Source organism: Carassius auratus, chromosome 32, assembly GCF_003368295.1.
Source record: "Carassius auratus strain Wakin chromosome 32, ASM336829v1, whole genome shotgun sequence".
Taxonomy (NCBI): Eukaryota; Metazoa; Chordata; class Actinopteri; order Cypriniformes; family Cyprinidae; genus Carassius; species Carassius auratus.
Window position 1 is genome coordinate 32,843,921 of NC_039274.1, and position 25,015 is coordinate 32,868,935.

At 37.7% G+C, this 25,015-nt stretch overlaps 2 protein-coding genes and 2 long non-coding RNA genes across 9 annotated transcripts; 2 read left to right on the forward strand and 2 right to left on the reverse strand.

Annotated features, from left to right (window-relative positions):
- Positions 1-472: 472 nt before the first annotated feature.
- LOC113052204 (uncharacterized) lies at positions 473-3,868 on the forward strand. 2 transcript variants are annotated; one of them, XM_026216590.1, is made up of 8 exons: positions 473-910; positions 1,106-1,201; positions 1,332-1,703; positions 1,860-1,962; positions 2,401-2,623; positions 3,164-3,342; positions 3,442-3,535; positions 3,638-3,868. In XM_026216590.1, exons 1-5 carry the CDS (start codon positions 661-663, stop codon positions 2,408-2,410), a joined length of 831 nt encoding a protein of 276 aa, XP_026072375.1. In that variant the 5' UTR covers positions 473-660; the 3' UTR covers positions 2,411-2,623; positions 3,164-3,342; positions 3,442-3,535; positions 3,638-3,868. The 2 variants fall into 2 exon arrangements, with proteins under 2 accessions (XP_026072375.1, XP_026072374.1); XM_026216589.1 differs by having other exon boundaries at positions 3,442-3,868.
- A 123-nt stretch (positions 3,869-3,991) lies between these two features.
- On the forward strand, positions 3,992-6,386 carry LOC113052205 (uncharacterized). Its single transcript, XM_026216592.1, has 6 exons — positions 3,992-4,101; positions 4,560-4,648; positions 4,924-5,038; positions 5,291-5,560; positions 5,692-5,865; positions 5,951-6,386. Exons 1-6 carry the CDS (start codon positions 4,089-4,091, stop codon positions 6,064-6,066), a joined length of 777 nt encoding a protein of 258 aa, XP_026072377.1. The 5' UTR covers positions 3,992-4,088; the 3' UTR covers positions 6,067-6,386.
- A 10,361-nt stretch (positions 6,387-16,747) lies between these two features.
- LOC113052207 (uncharacterized) lies at positions 16,748-19,062 on the reverse strand. The gene is made up of 4 exons (XR_003276999.1): positions 18,416-19,062; positions 17,857-17,931; positions 16,881-17,052; positions 16,748-16,787 (listed from the first exon to the last, which is right to left on the reverse strand). It is a non-coding gene; the product is annotated as an uncharacterized LOC113052207 (long non-coding RNA).
- A 1,207-nt stretch (positions 19,063-20,269) lies between these two features.
- On the reverse strand, positions 20,270-24,065 carry LOC113052206 (uncharacterized). Of its 5 annotated transcripts, none has more exons than XR_003276995.1 (6): positions 23,766-24,065; positions 23,124-23,218; positions 22,424-22,496; positions 21,889-22,072; positions 21,403-21,521; positions 20,270-20,576 (listed from the first exon to the last, which is right to left on the reverse strand). It is a non-coding gene; the product is annotated as an uncharacterized LOC113052206 (long non-coding RNA). The 5 variants fall into 5 exon arrangements; XR_003276996.1 differs by lacking the exon at positions 20,270-20,576 and adding an exon at positions 22,134-22,329 and having other exon boundaries at positions 20,968-21,521; positions 21,889-22,059; XR_003276997.1 differs by lacking the exon at positions 20,270-20,576 and having other exon boundaries at positions 20,968-21,521; positions 21,889-22,059.
- Between the last annotated feature and the right edge of the window lie 950 nt (positions 24,066-25,015).

The following is a 25,015-nucleotide window of genomic DNA, read 5'->3' on the forward strand; positions in this document are numbered from 1 at the left end:
CATTTAAACGGCCAAAATTAATACAATTACGAGTTTATATATATTAAAAAAAACATGGTGTGTGTGTGTATATATATATCTATTAATAAACTTATTTTGAACGTGTAAATGCTTATTAATGGATTATTGGGATATATATATATATATATATATATATATATATATATATATATATATATATATATATATATATATATATATATATATATATATATATATATAAATAATATGTAGTTTGTATAATATGTAGTCACACAATGACTTTTTAAAATCATTCATTTTTTTTATGATATTGTGATTGCATGTATCAACCAGAGCAGCATTTACTTTACATCTTAGCCTAGTAACGTTAGTTATTCATATTATAATATGTAGTTTGGTGATCTATTATTTTTTTATTTGTTCTTCTCTTTCTCTGCAGGTTCCTTAATCCCTCACCTTTAAAAAAAAAAAAAAAAAAACAGCACCTCACTACATTAAAAAGGCACTTTTAAGAGCCACATTTGTCTTGTATCTTGTTACTCTCTTTACTGTTGTATTGTTTTCTATCTCTTGCTGTCTTAATGTCTCCCCCCCCCCATTCCTCTGAGTGTGGTTTTTGTTTGTTTGTTTTGTCTTTTTTTTTGTCCGTGTGTTTATAGTGTGTTTATCTTTTGTGCCATGTCTGATCCTGAGATGGACTGTCTCCTAAATGAGATGAGTGACCTTGTCGATCAGGCTGAACATCAAGCTCACCTCCGACAGCTCATTAGCATGCACCAGGAAGCAGAGCCATCCACCAGTCAGCCTTCCACCTGTAATCCATCCACCAGCCAGCCATCAAACAGCAAGCAAGATGTTAGGTGGATTAAGAGGGACAGTGATGGAAACATTATTTACAGCAGGCCCAGATCATCCCGGAAACAAGCAGGTACAATTTTTTTATTACATTAATGTTAATTAAAATGTAGACTGCAGATCTAGTTTTGCATCTTGGAATGGTATACAACATGATCAAGTCATGGGTCTGAATTAGAACATATCTGAGGTTATTACGTACCTGTGTCTAGCATCAGGTAAAGTTTGTTTTATTGAGTGTAAAAAGTAAAAAAAAATGTTGCTACAGCAGGTCACAGCCAGAGTCGAAAGACTGGTGTCTCTCATATCAGGGCTCCGGAAACCAGTGCGGAAATGACCAGTGACTTTCTTTCCATTACTGCAGGTGTGTTATTTATTTTGACTTCACTGGTTCAAACAGTATGTTCATTTATTATAAAATGGCCATTGTTCAATGCTATTCTCTTTTATTATAATAAACTACTGTTTTTAAATATTTTGCCTTGTTTTAACAGAGTCCTTCCTTCAAGAGCTTAAAAGCTCACTGTTTGAGGACATACATGAGGATGAAACGGCACTTCAAGCCTCAACAGACTGGTTGACCCGAAAGAACCTCATATCAGGGTGGTGGGAGAAAGAGAGACCCCGACTGGTCAACACCATGGTGGCTCGACAACATGTGGCAACCCGGATCTGCCAACATTGTGGAAATGGTCCAGCCGTTATCCGTTGTTGTGACTGCCGACCACACCCATTCCTCTGTGGCCAGTGTGATGTCAGGGTCCACCGAGGTCACGTGTTCCACAACAGGGATTCGATGACCCATGCATTCTTTAATCCATTGCCTCCCACAACTTGTGTTGTGGAGAGGGTTCTAACCCAGTGTGGTAAGTTGTAGTTCTTAAAAGTCACATTCTTAGACTTGACTGAAAAACTGATAGGTCGAAGAAGCCGTCAAGTACATCTTGTTTAAAATAGTTGCCAGTAAATAAATGTTATTCTTTAATGCTTATCCATGTGTTTTTTTTTTTTTTTTTTTCAAGAGCGTCTTGTACCTTTTGGAGATGCCAGAGACAATATGCGGTTGTCTACGAGTATCGTCCAGTGTCATCGCAGGACAGTCCATAGTTGTGGTTACAATGAATGGTAAGAGGAACTTACTAGGTTTGGGTGGGGGTCAGAATGTGTCTGCAGAATTTCACCCACAGCTATTTGCTGATCACACCTTGTATACTCCCTCATCACAATTATGCACATATACGGATCATGAATATGTTAAATTCATACATGTTACATTGCGCAAGAAATTTTCTTTATCATGGCTGCAAATCTAGAGGTGTCAATAGGTTGTGTGTTCATTTAGATTGGATGGGCCCAAGTATGAGATGGAAAACAATTAACCTTTTTTTGAATGGGGATAGTTAATTTGCCTGACAAAAGTATGACTTCCAATAGAGTGCCTTACAAAATGTTTGTAGAAGTGTCCTCCTGATTCACCTTAGTCACAGGTTCCCATATCAGTTGTCAGAATGACACACTTTGGTCTGTCAGAATTAACGTTGTGTATATATTTCCTTTTTCCAGGGCGATATGATCTCCGATTAGATGCAAAGCATGTGAAGCCACTTGGAGTCCTGGAGTGGATGACCTGATCCGTAATGACTACTGGCCGGCCACTTCTCACTATTCAACTGTGTATGAAACAGATGTCCTTTTTTCTTTTGAAGAGCTGAAGATGGCAGCACCAGGGATATCTAGCCAAGCATTTCGTAGAATGCTGGATCAACGCACTGTTCGCTTTGGCCGTGTAAGTATTTGTGGTAATAATTGCATAAATCCATAAATTATACTATGAGGGCATGATGGTGATGATAGTACACATGAACATTTACACTGTTTAGGAAACAAATTGTTAAATTTAGACCCTTTATAAACAACCATAAACTCATGTTCTCTTATCAGCAGTTTGCACTGAGACATTTCTGAAAAAAAAAAAACCAGGTCATTCTGAAGATCTCAACTTCAACTCCATTGGCTACAGACTTTGACATCTCCTCAATTTTATTTCCTGATCCCAGAAATGTTCCCTTGGATTAATGGCCCAAACATAACACAGGCTATATGGAACAATATGGAAGCTGTTGTTGCTCTCTTTGTGTATAGATTTAGACTGAATGTCAAACAATATCCTGTATTTTTAATGGCCAGGTCCCCCAAATACATCAGTGTATAGTGTATGAGTGAAGTCTACACATTGTTTATTTCCTTTGATATGTAGTACAAACATTCCAAAATCCGTTTTACTGTTCTCCTTTGTTCTCTTTTACTGAACTCTTCTTTGAAACAGAATGGAAACATCACAGCAGACAGCTTCCGGAAAAGCTTCTTGGAGTGGGAAGCTGTCCGATTCGAAGTGGACAAATTATGCCAGGAGGACCACTTTAACTGCCCAGCATGCAGCCCAGACATGCTTGCAGTATCCGTTGATGGAAACCGTAAGCACTACAGATTCAAGAGTGCAGCTAGGTACTGTGTGTGCATGGACGGTCCATTACTTTGAAACTAACTGCTGTGAATTGAAAATCATATGAATATTTAAACTTAACATGTATCTCTTTTATTTAGATCGGAGGAAAAAGCCATCTTTGATGGCGTGTTCATCACGAATGATGATGACGTCGCAAGATTCGTGGACTATGTCCATACCTCAACCAGTCATGTACACTTGCTCAACTTCACTATATTTACCCATAAAACACCAAGTCCTACAGAGCACTTTGTTTGAACAAGTTTGGACTGTTAACAATGTTCCATGTTTTAGGTCTCTGGAAGAGGTGTCTGTGGAGGGCAATGGTCAGCGGCTCATGAAACGTCTCAGAAGTCCTCCGGAAAAACAGACGAGGAGGGCCTGGAACTTGCTGTATGTCGTCATGGGGTTCTCCTTCGTGCCCTCAATATGTTCAGGGGCGAAATCTTTGCCTACCCCCTGTACCTCCAAAAGCAAATGGCCTGTAAGCCAGTTACACCAAGTGTAAAGCTCATGATTTCAAATGTGAGGTAAGAAAAAATTATTGTCCATTACATTTTCTTTCCCTGAAATCCTGCATAAGATTGTTGCCACTTAGTTTTTTTTTTATTTTTTTATTTTTATTTTATTTTTTTAAAAGGTAAAATGGAATGGAGCATATTAGGAGGGGGCTGGTTCGACTCTTGGCGAAGAGGTGGAGCAGTGCAACGCCTTCCTCTCGAGGATTGCTGTTACGACAAAGCACATGTCAAAAGCGGGTAAGGGAACCAGTAAATTTTGATCCTGATTACACTGGTGAGCCACTTTGAGCTTATGCATATATGCTGACTCTGAAAATATAAATATCTGAATATATTAAACACAAATGGATGGATCGATTACAAGACCATCATCCTATTTTATTTGATGTAAGGATAATAAGGTAGGGCAGTTCGAAAATAAAAACACATCAGAGTACCATTCACCTACTGTCCTGCCATAGTGCTCTATGCCATTTAAATACTGTCCTGCATCACTGTTTCATGCTTTGTCTTCCCTGTCCTGTGCAATTACCTCACCCTTTCATGGGACAGTAATCAAATGGCACAAGACAGCAGATTAGTACCATAGTACTGTACTGTAAGTTATGTCTGAAAAGTTTGTGATTCAAGTCTGCACATTTTCTTCTCCTACTGCTACTGGAAAGAAGGGTGAAAATCTCATTTTATTTTTGCAGGACGCATTGACATGCTGACAATCATGGCCATGCGCTGTAACCAAAAGTTTGACAACTTGGCTTCTACCCTTGCCCGCCGATATCGGAAGGTAAAGACACCAGTTTTCCCTTATGCAAAAATATAGACAACACTTGCCCAGATATTCTTCAATATATATTAAATGTACGGATGTGTCGTGTCAGTTGTATTTTTTAGTGTCTTGATATACAATATTACATGTTCATATCACATCTATTGATAGTCCATGTATATAAGAATATACTGTATATTTTATTAGTTATGTAATAGTGAAGGTACTTCACAATCCTTATCAACAATAGTCAAAATGGTAGGCGTTTCCCTCAATGTCATTTATGTTTGAAGGCCACAATAGCCCTGCAATGCCAGTTGCATAACCTGGAGGCCATGAAAACAGAAATGGACGTCTCCGACAATCAACTGGAGAGGTGGATCATTGATATCAATGAGTGGGCAGAAGGTAGGATATACTGTTTTATACTGTTTGATATGGTGCTTGGTGTATCACTTCTGACTTATCTTGGCTGCAATTCCAACAATTGCAGACAATAAAGAACCTAACTAGCCTAACTATACTCAACCTTAGCTACAATTGTAGCCTCTCAGTTACAGAAAAATATAAAAGGGTTTGGAATTTTGCTCATACACAACAAATTACATTTTTTTTTATGGAATCAAGAAGCATATTTCTTTCTTAATTTCTTCCTCTCAGCAACAACATCCCCAAATGATGCTGATGTTGCCAGCCGAATTGAGGAGCTGGTGGCAAGTGTTAAGAGGAAGTCCCAGCGTCTTTACAAGGATAGTGACGGATCGGATGCAAAGGACGTGCCCGAATCCGCCGAAAGATCAGGGAGGAAAAAAAAAATCTTAGATTTTGTAGTGGAAAAATATAACACCTTGGTTCCTAATGCTGAAAAACTGACATTGGACACCATTCTATGTGACGAGATTGTTTGGCCATGGCAGCTTACCCACGGTGGTATGTACACAATTCTGTTGACTGTGTGAACTGTGTGGGACAAAATCTGTCATGCCTCGATTTTAACCCCTGAAAGTCTTTAAACACTAATCTTAAATACAACCGACTTATGTTTCATCCGTGTATTCCAGACTCTGTAGATCTAAGGACAAAGAGGAAGGCGTTCGACATTGTGATGGCAGTAAGGAGACTTGAGGAGGAGAAGAGGATTCTTATTGCAGAGATGAACAAGCATTGGAAGTCCCTTTGCTCCCGTGCAGACACCCTGAAGCAGATGTCATCCCAGCTTGCTAATGTGACATCAGGTATGTATTTGTTATACTTGACATACATTACAATATTTTTGAATGTTTCTAATTAATAAAGGCTTAATGTGTTTTAACATGTAAGGTGAAACGTGGGGCCTGCTTCAAGATGGTATCCGAGGTCTAAAGAGCTTGACATTGAAGAACAAGCAAGCAACAGCCTGGCAAAGCATGCAAAGAAATTTTATGTTCAAGTTCTGACTGAAACAGAAATTAACTTTGATAGTCATTCTGAGGAATACGATACCAGTAGTGACTCTGAGCAAGATTAAACATGGCCAGAGTCCTTTTTTCTGCTGTTGTGTGCTGGGGAGGGCCGCTGGGACAGGTTGGTAAGGAAAGCTGGTTCTGTGTTTGGCATGGAGCTGGAGTTAAGTAGCAGTCTTCTGTCATGCTCAACATTGAGGAGGTCCTTTGTCCCCAGGGCAAACCAGCAACTCAATTTCACAGAAAAGGTTAGGGGAGAAATTGACTTTTCAGCATGAGTCTCACCCTGCGCTAACCATTACATCACTTTGTCTATTGTCTAGTATCCACTATCCATTTGACTTTTCTTTTAAATCTATATATATATATATAAGTTTCTGTTGTTCTATCTATTTTAACTTCTCTGTGTTCTTTTTGTTAAGCAGTACTATTATGCTCAGACTTTTTTTTTTTTTTTTTTTTTTTTTTTTCATAGTCATATGAAATAGCAAAGTTTTGCACTGATTAAATCCCTGCACTGTTTACTTTTGCACTACCACCACTGCAAATCACTCCACAGCTGCCCATCATTTATCACAGGGTCAGTCCCTACCAGGTCTTTGTATTCACTTGACATGCTCTTCACTTTTTACATTTGTGATTCGTTATGTGTCTGAGCTATGTATGTTGTTTTTGTGATTTTGTATAAGCTAATAAATGCTTTCATGCTTTAAGCTTTCATCATGACAATTTTTCCAATTCCTAGATACATCTTACATCAGAGATAGGCAACTCCGGTCCTGGAGGGCCACTATCCTGCAGAGTTTAGCTCCAACCCTAATTAAACACACCTGAACAAGGCAATCAGTGTTTTCGGGATTACTAGATAGATACAGGCAGGTGAGTTTTTCTGAGGGCTGAAGCTAAACTCTGCAGGACAGTGGTTCTCCAGGACCAGAGTTGCCTATCTCACATGGATACACAGATAACATTTATTCAAAAAGATAATATGGCTAAATCTATCAATATTTATGTAGATGTTTTCAAGGTATTCAATACATTATTTTAATAATATAATTTCAGTCTTATTATTGGTAAAACATTACAGTATGCTGTAAGACAGAACACTACAATGTGGGCAGAGTGGGTCACATGTGAGTCCCATATCCCGCAATGCAGGCCAGGGGGTCTTCAACGCCAGTATAGCTTCAATGTACATATTTAGTCAACGGTTTTGTCACCAGCAACAACACTTTGCTCAGTTTTGAACTTTTTGAGTGTAGTTGAAGCCCATTCACAGCAGTCCACCCATCCCAGCCCGGAAGAACTACAAATAACACTAGCCTTGTAACTTGTGTTCTGTGGTGCGTTTCTAGTGGAAGCTGTAGTTTTAAAATATAGTAATATTTTCCTCATAAGCAGAAGTTGGCAATGTAGAATTTTGGATATACCCTGTTTTTTTGGGGGGAGTGGGGGGGGGGGGGGGGGGGGGGTTGGATGGGGAACACACTGGTGTCATCAGATTTTAAAAATGTAATCGTTAGGTCAAAATAGCTTATTACCCTATTTGACAGCGTTTACGGTTAAACATTGGACACCATATCTGCATGACAGCTAAGGTCCAAAGCTTTCTATAAAAGCTGGTACTGTGTGTGTAGCCTTCAAACATGTACTGGGTTCAAGGTTCAGAGCAGAGGTCAGTAATTCAAATCAGGAGTAATGTATTCTCTTCAGACTCACATATGTTACTGTTGAGGTTGAGACCTTTCCAGTGATGTGTTTGCTATAGTCCTATGGCAATGTTTTAATTTTTACATATCATGAAGTCCACTTTGCAGGCAATATCCTCCTTTATGGTCCCCAGAGGGATGCCTTGAGTTCAAATGCTTCACACATAAGACTTAAAATATTATTTTATCATACACCCAACATATTAAACAACACAAACAAAGTAAGATGTAGCCAGATTGAAACACATCAAAGCCACAGTCTATTGCTCATCTTTCAACCTACACACAACGCATTATATCATGAAGCTATTGCACAACCACTGCAGCTTAAAGCAACATTATTTACATTTTTTTTTAATTGAGGTAGGTTTAAATTAGAGCTCATACTTGCAGAGTTGTAAAAAGGTAGCAAAAATTTTACTCAAGTGAAAGTACAAGTTTACTCAATTAAAAGAGAACGAAAAATGCAATGGCACAGGTCAAACATGTATATTTAGTTCAACAACAACAATTAAAATGAAACAGCGGAACACTAAAAAATAGAAGGGAAAGGGATTAAAAGGAAACTCCATCATTTCAACCCTCATGCCATCCTATATGACTTTTATTCATCATATGAACACAAACTAAGTGTTTAAATTGTGTAACAATAATTTCTCTTTATATACTGCAAGTGTATGGGAAATCCAAAAATGACACTTGAAAAACTATACACAAAGAAAATATGACAGACCATGCAACGCCATTAATGAATAACTGTCTTCTGAAGTGAAACTATAGGCATATGTAAGAAAAATACATATACCAATATTTAAATCTTTACCGTCATGTTCCCTTCGTGTGGTTTCTGAAGTGGTCCTGTCCCCTTGCATTATATGGACAAAAAATCTTGCTTGTGTTCATGTGAAGAAAGAAAGTCATGAACATCTGGAATGACAGAGGTTAAGCAAAAAGTGAGAGAATTTACATTTTTGGGTAAACTATCCCTTTAAAGAGCAAGATGTGATGGAGAGGCTAGAAATATATTCCAGACAGAATACAAGAATGTGTTGAATTAATGAGGAGAGTCCTAGAATTAAAACATACAACGTTAAAGTTTTTAAAGGCCACTTTATATGTGTTGTCTATTCAACAATGTCACTGCTAAAAGGACAATTCATCTTTTAAATGTTTGTTTGGGGCATTTAGAGATTTTTTCTTAACAAATTTTGATAAATAATTATTTGTGACCAATTAGATTAATGAGAAAAGCATGTAATTATTAAGATTAAAAAAACTATTCACTGACAGTCCTAATTCCTACTTAATGATTCACTTAATGACATTGTAAATACAACTTATCCACCACCTGATAAAAACATCACTAAACATGAACAATTAATTTAGCATATAATGTTTATTTAAACACTTTTTTGGAGATTTGTAACATTTCATAAAAAAAATTCCACCAAAAAATTATCATCACAGATTTTATTTGCACTCAGTTTTGTGCATTCAGCTAATAACATAACATAGCTATTGGCTATATCAAAACAGAACAAATTATCAATAAACCTTTTTGGGCGGGAAAATGCAACTTTGCTATATCAATATGCTTCCTCAGATTCGATGGTGAACTTTTGAAGCCAGACATTTACCTGATGAAAGTCATAATTGAAGTAGAAATATGTGTGTTTGATGCATGAAAACATAATGATCATAAGTTCTCACATCAGGCACACGTTTGAGCTTCTGTTTACCATATTTAATGCGCATAAGATAATGTAAAAATATAATGTACTTTTCAATATGAAATAAAATTGTAAGGAGTAAAATGTAGTTGTTTCTTCAGAAATGTAATCAAGTTCAAGTAGTCAGTTTAAACTGTACTTGAGTGGAGTACAAATCCCCAAAAATAATACTTACCTGTAAGTACAGTAATCAAGTAAAATTACTCAAGTATTTTACACCTCTGCATACTTGGCATGGAGAATAAAAACAAAACCGAGCTAGGGTTAGAATAAGTGGGGACTGAGTGTATTTTATGTATAATGCAACATTTTCCTGATAATTAAGATCAGAAGCCTTTGATCATGAAGACATGAGGCCCACATTGCACAACCAGGCCTTAGATTTCCTACCACTGTCATGGACCTTAGTAAACCGGCCCACAGTCAAGTCATTCAGTGTGAACAGATTGAGGTCCTTAGTGTCCTGGAATGCTCCCTATTGTCAGGGTAACATAGGAAACCTACCTCTCTCCCTGGTTTTATGACAAGAAAACATTAGACTTTAAAATTATACTGATGGCCAAGCTGGAATTGTTTCTGGCTTTAACAGTTTCCCAGGCTCATGTCTCCGGTCTTTCTGATCTCTTTATGTCATGCACATACTGTATGTTGATTGTTGACACAGAGGAAGGATGAGGAGATTATTTGTGAAATTTGACACCAATCTGTCTTTGTATGAGGCAAAGGATATGAAAAAATGGCCTGAGCCTGAAAAATCATTGCTGACCTAGGTACCATTGATGTGTTTTATGGTGTCTCCTTTATCTATACACCTTTTACCTATTTCTTTATTATTCTCAGGTAGGTAAGGAAAGTCGACCCTGGACAAAACTATAAGCATTTCAAAAATACTTACATCTTGCTCAGTAGACGTCCCTGTGGTCAGTTCTTGCTTACGGCTCTTAAATTACTACTCTTGCAGACCATAACTTGTCAATAATAAAATACAAGTTTTATTAAAATTAACAAAAGTTATATCAAAGTACAATAGTAAAGTTACAAAATCAAGGTATAATCAGCTGGTATCAGGCGTCGAGGGATACTGTGCTTGTTCAGTATCCGTCGGTCGAGTCTCTCTCTCAGTCTTTTATACACAGACGTCGAACGCTGGTTCTTCTGATGTCATCACCTGGAGTGCTGCCAACTCCTCTGCCGAGGCTTTCAGTTGTTTACGTCGCATTGCTTTAGCCCTTTTCCTCTTCTTTTTCCTCTTAACAGTCGGTGAAATACACCTTAAATACTATATTGTCCATTTATCATAAAAACTATTTCTAATACATAAGTGTTTCTACTCTAAATCAGTCACTACATACATTTCATGCAAGTAAGCAGTTTTCTTAATGTTAGTGAAGTTACACAATACATTTTCCATATAGCATTAATCACAGGGTTACATCTTTGTACTTAAGCAAAAGCATTATTACTACTTAGGTTACAGTACATCTGTATAGCATAATATAACTTTATAGCAAATTAAGCATTAATCAAGACAGTACAATTGCAAAATCATCATCTCCATTAACAGATGAAAATTGATAATTGTGCCTCTTCTCTTCATTGGGAATGTTTGAAATGTCTTAAGAACTCTCATAATTGTTCTGAACAGACAACCATGAGAACAAAAACAAACAGTGTTGTATGCTAGCGATCAGAGGTAAAAAAGGATTCAGTAATACATCCTGTCACCAGGGATAGGAGCCCATTTACTTTGCTCCAAAATTACCATCAATACTAACTAAAATTTTCATCATAAGTTAGTATAATGCCAATTTGGTACTTGTTCTGGTTGCCTTGGCTTTAGATTTTTTTAGTTGCTAAGATTGGCTTGCTAATCTGCCTTAAGGTGGACGAGGATGTAATTTTCTTCTAAAAAGAAACTTTGTTGTATTATTTTCCTGTTATCACTGTGAAGCTGCTTTGATACAATCTGTATTGTAAAAAGTGCTATAAGCTGTAAATAAAGGTGACTTGACTGTCACTACATGCAACTTTCGTCTCACTTTTCCCATCAAATACAGCACAAAGTCATGACACATTAATTATTCAGTGCAGTCAATGATTGACAGACAAATCATAAAATGTAACAATAGTGAATTTAATTATTGAGAAATATATACAAAACAAATAGTAAAACAGTATTAGTCATCAGGCGAATTTGCTGGGCGGCTCCCAGGTGTCCTCCCAGACTCTGCCACTGTAAAGAGTCCAAAAGTCATCTTACACACAGCATATACAGTACAGCTCACAACTAGTCTTCTGGCTCAAGTTTGAAGATATGTCATCTAAAATAAAGGTTTCCCCTTTTTCTGTGGGATAATTTATTTTGGTTTATTTTATATGGTGTTTGTCAAGCAGCAGTCATTTTGTTCAAGTGAAAACTGGACTCAGTCGCTTGGACACAGTCATCCCTACAGTCAACTATTTTTAAATGGTTAAGCCGTTTTAAAATCGGCTTAACCGTGTAGCTATACAAATACTCACCACAACGGGGTGGGAACAGAAATGTGATTAAAGGCCTCTATGTCGGCCGCAGAGGGGGTCAGCAAAGATGCAATGGCACAACAAAGGCATCTGCGTCACATCTACATTTAACTATGAATTGGGCTTAAGACCCCCTCAGAGCTGAAGTGGACTAGAAAGTGATCTGCATCATCTCTAAGTGAACTCATAATGTGAACACAAAGAAAGAGTTGTTCACAGGCCTTTTAAATTGGACAACATTTGGTTCATAATGGGAGGTTTCACTTTGTAAAAAGAACTGTATGCTGTTTATCTAACTGTACAGCAAACACTTTATAAAATAGCCCAAACAGAGTGAGCAAATGTATAGGGCAAACAGGTTAGAATGTATTTGCTTCAGATGTCATATGACCAAACTTGAGCCAGATGACTACTTGAAGGCTGGTGTGCACATGTTCTCATGTGTTTAGTTCAGTTCACTTAGATAGTTCCTTGTGCCCAAAACAATTAGCGGTCCCACTTTTACTTCAAAATTCACTTTGAAGGCTGAAAGTTACCAGGTTTTAAAACACTAAGACTGTGTAGCTATTGACTAAATTACATCAGCCATCACTTACCAGGAAGAGCAAGGTAGCCAACGCACTTTCACCTCTGCTGCCTTCCCCTGCAGAAACATGCACACACACACACACACACACAAACACAGACACACACACACACACACACACTTAATCAGTTTAGTGAAGTTACTGTAATGGTTTTACCATTCAAATAATGATGTTTTTACTTAGCTCTCTATACTGCTGTTCTTACTTGGAACATCATTAAGTTGACAAGAGTACTTATTTTTTTTTTATGTAAGCTCAATAAAAAATAAGAATATGCTGTTGCATTCTATTTGCATTGTTGTTTTTGTTTAGGATTTACAGTATGTCCCTTACAAAAAATAAGTTAATTCAAGTTTTCCATTAGTATACTTATTTTAAACAAACAATAAAAAAAGTATACTTTATGCTTAAATTTTATAATTCTCAAAAATATACTTTATGTACTTTGTAGAAATACAATTATTAAACTTAAGTGTACTTGACTTATACTGAGAGAAAAGTCCAATTATATTTGGCCTTTACTTGTACTCTATCTTTTGATCGAGATATACTTAAACTTATAATTAAGTATTCAAAGTATAATTGGCTTTTAGTTTTGTTAACGGTTTTTATCGAGTAGCCTATTAAATAAACTTTTTTTCTGTACATAGTTTTCATATACAGTCTTATGAAACTTGTGAAAATATAATTTAGAATATTGATATAAAACAGATATGTTTCTTATTCAGCATATCTGAAATTTTGTCTAGGCTAGTCCACTGGCATCAATACATCAGAATTTACTTTAATTGTACTTTACTCTTTCCCCACCATTGACTGAATTTTCCAGCTATCCATGTTTTCACTGTCATACGATAGGATCCGCTATGGCACATAATTTAGTACAGAAACTCCAGATCAAAACACACGGGAAGAAAAAGCTGAACCAAGTGATAGTAAATTACTCACACAAATGTAAAATAACATGATCATCAAATATTAAACAGCTTGTAAATCAAAACTGCTTAAAACTGCTTGATCATCGTTCTGAATCTAATCAAGTCGCAGTCTTTAACACAAATTTGATTCTTTGTTTAAAATGTTGCCTTTATGAAACTTACAGACATTCAAGTGTGGACAAAAAAGAAAGCATGAAGCTAATAAAATGTTATTAAAATTAAAGTACAGTTAAATGTATACTTCATAAAATTAACTTGAAGTATGCTTTTTTTTCTTGTGAGAGGGTTGATAGTTGAAAAAGTTTGATACCTACTGTTCAGTTTCTGGTTTTTCACATTTGGATTGAAAGATGAGACAATATGAGATAATCAGCCTAATGAAAAATATGGTTCTACATCTTACCCCATTCATCCGTCTTTCCAATATTTTATCATATGGATAAATTGTCTGTCGACTGCATTTGCAACCTTAAATGACAAAGGCAAAAAAAAAACTTTGGTTCACTTCAAATGGGTCTGAGTTTGATTGAGGTGTTCATATATGAATCACTGTTCTTAGTTCACTTTGAGGGCTGAAAGAGACCAAGTGTGAATACACCCTGAGTTTTGTCCAATTAAAAGGGGGCTACATGCAGAAACAACTTTACACCCAATGATATACACATGGGGTACAAAGAATAGAAACAAATATACACATGGGGTGCAAATAATGTCTACTTGCTTTTTGTTTTCTTCTTTTTGGCCAGGGTCGAGGGTGGGGCTTGTGTGGCTCCTGTACCTGTGGCTTAAGGTGCAAGGGGAAAAGATTAAGAATTTTATATTCAGTATCTTGGAGAAGTGGCTTAATTAATAGAAGGGGGTGAAATTCACATTGGTTAACTTATTTTATATTAAAGCTGCGGTAGGTAACTTTTGACGCTTAATAAACAGAACTGCGTGCGTCTTGTGGAAGAACATCGTAGCCGGAACTACTTTTCTCTGTTTATGTCTATGAAGAAACACAAAGGTACTGGGTTACTCCGCCGCAGTACCCCCGAAGCAATCTAAAATAGTCCGAATATAAACACTTATTATAGGTGCACCCTAGTGATTCAGGACAAGCTAAAAACACGGTTTGGAAAACGGATTCATGATGTACTCGGTTATTATATACATTTTTCTACATTTTGAACACAAACAAAGTTACGGACCGCAGCCCTGATTGGTTGTTTCTTACCGGGAGCGGATGACTTTTTGCAAATGGCAATAGGACCACTGGGAGGAGCCAGAGGAGCTTGATTTTTTTCACAAATTATCTGTCTCATATTCTACTGTCAGGACATAATGACAGGGTTAACAAATGACAGGGTTTATATTTTTACAAAAGTTACCTACTCCAGCTTTAATACAATGATACAAAACCATGGGGCCAATTTACAGATGGCGTGTAAGGCAAGATTACTTACTTTGTCTTTTCTTTAGTTGAGGTTGGATGGATGGTGGGGCTTGTCTGTCTTGGCCTGGGCTGGATGGTGGGGCTTAAGGTGCAAGGGAAAAAGGTTGAGAATTTTATATTCAGTATCTTGGAGGAGTGGCTTAATTAATTAAAAGAGGTGAAATTCCCCATTTGTAACTTGTTTTATATTGTGCAGTAATTGCAAAAAAAACATAGGACAAATTTACAGATGTGGTGGAATGCAAGCTTACTTACTTTGTCTTTTCCTTGGTGGTAGAGGCTCCACATGCTGCTGAGCCTGAGAGACGATTGGACATAGTTCAAGTGTAATCAGTTGGTGGTCTTGTGGGATTACCTGGTCTAGGGGCTGGTCTTGCTGGGGCTGGTCTAGGGGCTGGTCTTGCTGGGGCTGGTCTAGGGGCTGGTCTTGCTGGGGCTGGTTTAGGGGCTGGTCTTGCTGGCGCTGGTCTAGGGGCTGGTCTTGCTGGGGCTGGTTTAGGGGCTGGTAGAGGTCTTCACGGGTCCAAAAATTCTTGCCCGAACCCGACAGAGACCCGTAATGTACTACACCGAACCGACCCGGACCCGTCTATTATTTCAAAAGCTGGACCCGGACCCGTGTAGATCCGAGAAATGCCTACCCCGACCCGACCCGGACCCGTATATTACTTGAAATCTGGACCCGAACCCGCCGGGAAGACACAGACCCGACTGGACCCGACGTTCACATATTCCACCTTAAATTGCTATTACAAGTCAATAAACCTGTTGCGAAGAATACAGCTTTTTGTCTTACCTAATTTAAAGAGCCGTAGTCTCTCTTCCTTGTACCTGACTGCCTGTGATGCATTACAATCCTCCGTCAAGAAAGTTATTCATGTTATTCCTCTCATTATTCCAAGTCCAAGCTGAATCCACTCATTATTTCAGCTTCAAAAGTCCACTTGATGTCACAGTGACGGATGACAAATGCTACTGTGCACATGTACATTCTGACTCGAGTTAATTCGCATAATAACTTACACTGTTAGCCTTTTGAACTATAATAACGATCGCTCGTGCAATGCCATGGCCGCTGGCATTATTTATTTACTATCATCTGATCTCTGTCTGTGCTCTCTGCTCAGCATCGAGTCTGAATCTGAACCACTAAAACTTTAAGATTAAACGGTTCATTTATAATATTATAAAAATGGGAGAAAATGTAAAACGCGGTTTGGCGGTCGAAGTGTCCCTCACTGCTTGCCATAGAAACATGACTGCACATGCGTGCTAGCTTTATCAACCTAAAATGCCTTAACGCAATTTGAGCGTAATAGAAAACATTCATGTGACAGTTCACCTCAGATTGTGTTGCTGATTTGAAATATATTAAACATGAGTGTGTCAAGTCTGCAAGCATTACCATGCGTGCACTTGTATTAACTATTGAGTCTGCGAGCGAGAGAGAGAGAGAGAGAGAGAGAGATCACTTTTTTTTGGCTCACTCTTTTCTTTCCTAATTTTACAAGTTGCAAGTTACAAAAAACACAAGCAGTCTTTGATAACGGCCAGATGTTCTCCGAGTCCGATGACTCCGATCGGCGATCGCACGGGTATTACACACAATGTTAAACAGACCCGGGACCCGAGGTAATAGATTCGGACCCGACCCGGACCCGGCTGATGATTTAAAATATAGACCCGAACCCGTACGGGTCCCGGGTCGGGTGCGGGGTCGACGGGTCTCGGGTGCACTGTGAAGACCTCTAGGGGCTGGTCTTGCTGGGGCTGGTCTTGCTGGGGCTGGGGCACATCTGTTGTGAAGATAGCAAAAATATGACTTCAGTACAAATTGTCAAAGAAATCAATGACAAACACTAATGAACTATACATAAAACTTATCTTACCATCCAGTTTGATCATGAAGTCATATGCCCTCTTCATGCTGGTTAAGAAACATGTGTTGTTTTGCGTCGGTGGCAGATGCGTTACTACATCTGCCATCAACTTGCCTGTGCCCTTGTGCCTCTGGCTGATAAATAATATGGGCATATAGCCCAAGGCAGAAAGTTTTTGGACCTGAAATGAAACAAAGTAATTAACACATTTCCAATATATTTTGTTGCTACATTACTACATATATGGCAGTCCATTTATTATTTAAAGACCTAGTCTGGCTAAATAATATTTATTAACGCTTTCAAAAAGTGTTAAGTATGTGATGATTAAAGACATATTGTAAAATTAATAAGCAGAAATATTAATTCATGAGTATTTCTTAAATTGTAACTGTCAGTAATCGATTTTATTTGAAAATAATTAATCAGATGTTGTGACAGTAATGAAGATGGCGTCTACTCCACACTGACTTTGAATCAGAAACAGAGGACAGTTTACTTGGTGTACTACTTGATTCATAGTTCATCCCTATCCCTAGTCCCTGCCATCAGTTACACAAGTATTGTAAGATAAGTATAAGTCTAGAATATTACCTACTTATGTACATACACCAATGCATTTTCAATATTTTTTTTTCACAACAGAAGTACACCTGCATATTGTGTATTGGGAGCTTTTTGGCAAACTGTTTATCAGAGCAGCTTGAATGTGATGTACATTTATCACTTGAGTGTCATGTGTTGCAAAATAAATTTAATAGGGATGTATGGTGTGGTTTTTAAAGTGACTGTCTCTCTAAAATTTCATACTGACAAGATGTGCCAACTTCCAACATCCAGGCACGCATGTGAAGCTTGATACATAGCACACAGCATGGCTGCTATGTCTTCTGTCCATCAACAAACACGGTACCAAATATTGTATGTACTTTAGGCTTAATATTGATTATCACTCAATAAATGAAGCATGAGCATTTTTACTTACAGCTATTTGGGCAGAGGCCACCACCCGAGATGCATTTTTGTTTTTGGGCAAGGCCTGAATTTTGGCTTTGTCATTCTGAAATGTACACCCATATAAAAAATATAAATATTAAATATCATACAGGGATCCAAACACACATGAGTATAAGACAGAGCTAGTCAATCTATTAGAAGGTGTCATACAGCAGTAGGCTTTGCTTAACGTATCACTTTTCTAACATTATCAAAGGTAATATATTAGATCTGAATGTTTGCAAGCTGGCAAATTATTTAAGTGCAGAAAAACTATGAAACATAAAGATGCCAAGCGAGCTGTTTGCTTTCCTGTAGTCATAAAACATCTTTGAATACCGGCATTCCTCACAAAACTTAAGTTTGATTTACTTAGACTTCATGCAAGATGCAATATTATCTTATAGGTTGGCCTATATTGTGCAGTCTCCTGCAAATTTAATTTTGTGCAATAATCAGGTATTATATGACAGTCTCTATCCATTAAATTGGTATATTGTGCACTTAAAACAACACCAACAACTTAATCTATATTCTTTGATTCCGACCTTTACACTTTCAGTTGATTAAAGTGACTGAAGAAGAGGCAGAAACCCAGTTCCTCCGTCCCTCTAAAAAACAACCACCACTCAGATGGTAGGGGAGAGAGTCAGGGATGGAGAGAGAGTGAGAGATAGAGAGAGAGTGTGAGAGAGAGAGAGAGTGAGAGATAGAGAGAGAGAGAAATAACAAGACAATAAAAAAATACAAATAAGACAATAAACAAGACAAATGTGGCTCTTAGAAGTGCATAATGTAATGAGGTGCTGTTTTTTTAAAGGACAGGGATTAAGGAATCTGCAAAAAAAGAGAAGAACAAATAAAAAAAATCCGCTAGATGGATAAGCCAGGTTCGTCAAAATCCAAAGATGAGGGATTTGCATTCAAATATCGGACGACCCTCCTCTACGTTGTCAAGTGACGGATAGGGGGTACCCTCAACGTTGCTTATGGACGTGAGGGGGAAATGACCAAACGGCAGTATGTGACGAATAGGGGTGAGACTGTGTTGGGTTATCATAGCTGCTAAAGCCTTGTCTGATTATTTGTCTCGTCTTGTCCAGATCCTAGAAGTCCCCGCCAGTCCTGTCTTGTCCCCAGACCCTGTCCCCAGAAATCCCGGATGTCCAGCCGTTGTCCCCCCGTGTCCTGTTATCCCCCCGTGTCCTGTTATCCCCCCGTGTCCAGTAGATGTTGTCTCCCCGTGTCCAGTAGATGTTGTCTCCCCGTGCCCAGTAGATGTTGTCTCCCCGTGCCCAGTAGATGTTGTCTCCCCGTGCCCAGTAGATGTTGTCTCCCCGTGCCCAGTGGATGTCGTCTCCCCGTGTCCAGCTGTTGTCGTCTACCCGAGTCCAGTAGATGTTGTCTCCCCGCGTCCAGCTGTTGTCCCCCCGCGTCCAGCTGTTGTCTCCCCGCGTCCCGTAAGTGTTGCCCCGCGTCACGTAAGTGTTGCCCCGCGTCCTGTGTCTGCTCCTGTCATGTCCTCTGTCAGTTGTCCCGAGACCCCTCCCCACCCCTCACCACCCAGACCTGCCCGGACCCCTCGTCGTCAGCCTTCGTTCCGTCCTCCTAAGACTCCTGCCCCACCCACCCACCCTGGTCTGTCTCCCATGAACTTTGTGGTCCCGCCTCCTCCCCTTTCCTGTTTGTTTTTTTGATTTGTCACCCTAACCCTGCCATTGTGTATTCATGTTTGCCGTTGTTACTATTTGTCATGTCTTGTTGGTTTGTGTCTGTGTCCCAGTCTGTCATGTCAGTCATGTCCCGTGTTTGATGTTCCCTTGAGGGAGGGGGATCTTAGGGAGGAGGGAGGGGGACCTTAAGGGAGGGGTTCTGTCATGATTCTGCCCTCGTGTCCTTGATTTTTCCCTAGTCTTGAGGCAGGATCATGACAGACCCGCGTTTTCTGTACAAGCACATGGCCTTGTCTTTGGGCCATGTGCTTGTGTTGTCTCGTTCCCTTGCCCCGCCCCCTTGTTATCCTAGTCTTGTCGTGATTGTCCTATCTGTATCACCTGTCGTGTCTTAATTAGTTCCCCTATTTAGATCTCCTAGTGTGCTCTGTCTTGCGTCGGTTCATTGTACCTCAAATGTGATTGTTGCACTGAGATTGTTCCACATTTGTGAGTGTTTACCAGATCGTGAGTGTCTCTAGATGTTTCTGTACCTTTGAAGTCTTTGTATACCATGAGTGTTTATTTGTAGTTAGTGTTTAAGAGTTTGTTTATCGTGTCAATCCCGCCCTGTTAAGTTGTTTAGTTTCTGGCCTAGCCGTTGTTTTCCCGCTCGTGGGTTTTGTTTTCCCCTTTTGTATTTAATAAACCCTGTGTGTTGTGATCCCTGTCTGCACTTGAGTTCCTCCCTTGCCAACCCTGACAGGGAAGTGGGAACCGGCGGACAATCAAACATAGCTTTAATAATAAAATAAAGACAAAACATCGTGCCAGCCCCTTGCAGACGACTGTCGCGCACAAACACAAAATAAAGCCCAGGCCTGGTCCTCTCTCGTCCGTCACTGTCATCGCTCTTCTTTTGTATCCTTCAATCTCCTCCGTGGGATGCGAGACCGGTGAGTGGAGCAGGTATCCCTCATTTGTAGGGTTGGGTATCATTTGAATTTTATCGATTTCGATTCCGATTCTGCTTATTGATTCCGATTCTTATCGATGCCTAGTTTAGATTCCAATAAGATAAAAAATTCAATATTAAAAAAATAAAAAATAAAGTCAAACATTTAAATGTCAAACATGTATTCTATTTTTTACAAAGCATTCTGTTGCAGCTGAATAACATGAGAAAAAATCAGCAGCCTACAAAAAACTGCAAGAGGAATTTTGCCTGTGCGTTAAAAAAAATACCATAGCAAAAACAACTAGATTATTATACATTTAAAATATTAAAGTGTTAAAGACAAGTAAACAGTCAGTAATAAGATAGGAACAAACAAATCAATAAGCAACATCAAAATTTCAGGTATAGAAACTGTAATTAAAAGTTTAAAAACACCTCATTGTTTTCTTTTTATAAATAAAATAAAGATTAATCAATTAAAGTTATTAAATATATTCAGTCAAGATCAGTGAATGGTTTTCTTTCTCATCTGTTTACGTTCACGTAAGACGAAAACGGCTGTGTTTATGATGATATACTGATGTAGTTTTCTGTTTATTGCTTGACAAATATGAAAGAAGTCAGTTTAGACTCTGAACAACCTTTTCTACAGTGGAAATACACGGAACAGTCCAAGAACGGACACAAACCAAGAACCCACAGCGCGACTGCTGCTCTCTGTGCACGAGCTTGCGCTTCATGCACGCTGCACACAAACAGGACGCTAATTCTTTCCATTCCTGCACTTAATCGTTTTTAATCAAATTGGAATTTGAAAGCTAGAATCGTTAAGCAGAATCGAAAATGCACACGTCTTATCGAATAAATACATAGGAATACAAGCAGAAAATGTAGGAGCACACCTTAAATCACCCTGAAAACTTACCTTTTAGGGCAATGATTACAATATAAGGATTATTTAGCAGCTTTGCATGTTCATCTATAGTTTCCATCATCTGAAACCTATGTGAGGTCTGGCATCTTCTGAAGTCTCCACACGCGAGGCTGGAGAAACAGGAAAACAAAAGGAGAAAGATTAGCATAGCTGTTCATATTTCAAACTAAATATTTATTTCATCACATTTAACAGAAGTGAAACATGAGATGTTTTCTTGTGAATACATGTTAAAATGTAATTTAACATTCACAGTGAGCTTGATTGACAGGTGATCTGACCTATCATAACGCCAATACTGCCATCTTGCCTGACAAACAAATTACTATATTTTCCGCACTATAAGGCGCATCTAAGAGCCTTTCATTTTCTCAAAAATAGGGTGTGCACCTGATAATCCAGTGTGCTTTATGTGTACACTGAGTTCCAAAATCTGTAAAAATGTTGGTGTGCGACTTTGGTAAGCGCTCCGTTTACCTGACTGTCGCACCATTTCCCGCTGACACAGGGACGTAATACGTACACTACGTACACTGGCAGCGATCAACCATGATGAGAGGGAACCCGGCATGTTTGATGAAGAAAGCTGTTCAAAAGCTGTTGCCCAGCTGTTCAATTCAGACACAGAAGATGAGGACTTTGAGGGATCTGTGGGAGAAGACTGATTAAAAAATAATGTGAGTGTCTTGTTAAATAGTAGAATAAAGTTCAACTAAACTCACAGTTTGAGACTGTGCCTTATAATCCAGTGCACCTTATGATGCAGAAAATATGGTAGACAGGAAAGTAGATTAACTTCGGTGGACTTAAACTTGAAAAATGTTGTATAAAGACGTGTGACATCTTTTATTTTGTGCTTCAATTAAATATGAATCAATCGGTTCATGTGTGCTGCTTGAACTGAGACACTACAGTGATCTGTAACACATTAAAACAGCACAAAACACTATAGTTTGAATTTCTTAAAAAAAAAAAAAAATCCAAATTTAAAAGCTGAAAACTTGTTTCATACCAGAAGTGACCTTCTCTGTCTTCTTCTGTCAGTGTGTTGTCAGTTTCCTCTTTGGTCCAGGATGTATTTTTCGCTGTGTGAGAACAAGGTGTGTACTCTGAGAGCAGCATGGCGTGTCAGACATAGCTACAGTTTTTAAGGAGGGACGGTTGTTTTGCGAAGGGTCAGTTGATTGCTATGATCAAAGCTGATTTTTCAGCATCATTACATCAGTCTTTAGCGTCATATGAACCTCCATAAATCATTATAATATTCTGCTCTTTGCCAAAGAAACACTTCTGATAAATATGAATGTTAGACTAATGTAGACTACATTTTTAAAAATAAATTCATATTTTTATTCAGCAAGGACACATTAAATTAATCAAAAGTTAGTGTCAAGAAGAATTTTCTATTTATCAAAGAATTCTCTCTCTCTCTCTCTCTCTCTCAATATATATATATATACACACACATTCATATATTGAGCAGCAAAACTGTTTTCAACATTGTTAATAATCAGAAATGTTTCTTAAGCAGTAAATCATCATATTAGAATGATTTCTGAAGCTCATGTGTCACTGAAGACTGGAGTAATGATGCTGAAAATACAGCTGCACATCACAGAAATAAATTACATTTCACCAAAAACTGCTATTTTAAATTGTAATATTATTTCAGAAATTGGTAAGGATAGCATTAGTGTATGTTTGGGGTAAACCTGATAGTCATATGGATCAGTGTGCCTTGGAGATGTTGTTGGACAGGAGGTTTGCTCATCATGGGATGCAGAAGATCATCAAGCACTAGAAGAATCTAGAAATATAACAAGCAATCTGTCACAGAGCCAACAATATTCAGTATACAATTACCGTTTTATCACAAGAAACCAAGCTGCTAGACATGTAGAAAAGAGAAAGAATATGTATTTAATAAATATCCTGAACAGTTTTTATAAATATTTGTTAATCATTAAACGAGATCAAAATGCGTTTGAACTGTGACGCTGATGTAATGACGTCACTGAATAACTGTAACGTTAGTGTATATTTAGGTTAAATAAAAAATCCTATTTTCAATCATCCATTGAAAAACGACAAGCAAATAGTTTACAGAACTGTCAATGCCTCTCATCTACACATAAATGTGTTATTAAAATCCCAATCTCTTTATAAAAGCTCAGTCTATGGAGTTAGCATACTTTACCTCCTCTGATAACGGTTAAAATGCTCACGGACTTGTTCAAAAAAAAAAAAACCATTTCTATGAAGTAAATTCAACAGATGCGAGTCAAATACAAGCAAGAGAGATGTCAGGAACAGTGACATATGATATTTGTGCAATTTTAATTTACTAAACTTACCGAAATCAGTGAAAACAGCAGCGAGAAACAGAGCTGCAGCTTGCCAGTCTTGTCGATCGCCCGTTTCCATGCCAACTCCCTCCGCTCCAGTGTTAGAATCTGAATGAACGCTACTCCAATCTTCAGCGCGCTAATTAAAACACGCAGAATTTACAGAAACACTCCCCGATGAGCTCATTAAACTAGAAAAAAATATGAACAGGTCCTCCATCCATGACACTGACTCACTGCTGAGCTGCCAGTTTTAATCTGAACAGCTCTTAAAGCTGAGTGGATGGTTAAATGCATGATGAGCTAGTATTAAATGAATCATCTTGTTGCAGTTATAAATTTGACTGCTAAATGAATGATAAAGAACTATATTAAAACTTGTTTTGTAAAATTTCTTCGTCATTTGAATATTGATTTAAAAATCAGTTTAAATCATAAATCTTTTTTTTTTTCTAAAAAAAGAAAAAAAAAACTGGGATTTTTTTAGGCCATATGATATTACCCTACTTTAAAAGCAAGTAAAGAAGGTTCCCTTTAAAATTACTTTAGTTATCAATTACTAAAGCTTTTTTTTTTTTTACATCATGTGAATGTTGTTGATTATAATGAGAGAACTTGCGTTTAATTGTGAGGACATTTTATTAATTCTTTAGAGTTTCAAAGATTTAATCGTGCCGGTTTAATTTTATTCGTTTCTTGTTTTAGGCAAATTAGGCCTAAATAATGGGAACGAAATTATACACTGCTTCACATTTAAACATGCAACAATTTCTTAATCAGTTTCCAGACAAATGTCTTTTTCCCAATATGTTATGTCAAAATAAAGGGCAGGTAACGAATAACAAAAATGCATGTTGTTTTATTAAAGGAAAAAATATATTTATATATAAAATATAAATTAAAATATAGGCATAATATATTAAAATATTGACATTTTGCATATTAATCCATGTAGCCTACCCCCCTAAAATAGGCTACCACTTTTAATGCTCGGATGCAAAGTAAACCACAATTTATTTAAAATAATATAACGCATAATTAATATAATATAAATAATACTTCACACCTTTTAAATGTGTCCAATCTAAAATATGGTTTAATACCATGTAGCTTAGAAAATATAAGCACAGACTCTTTCTCTTTCTCGTTCTAAGAAATGCATATAACTTCATAAATACCAAACTTTCTTCTTTGAGTATTAAATATTAAATATATTAAATATTTAAACTATAGTGTTTTTCTTTCATTTTCCGTGACTG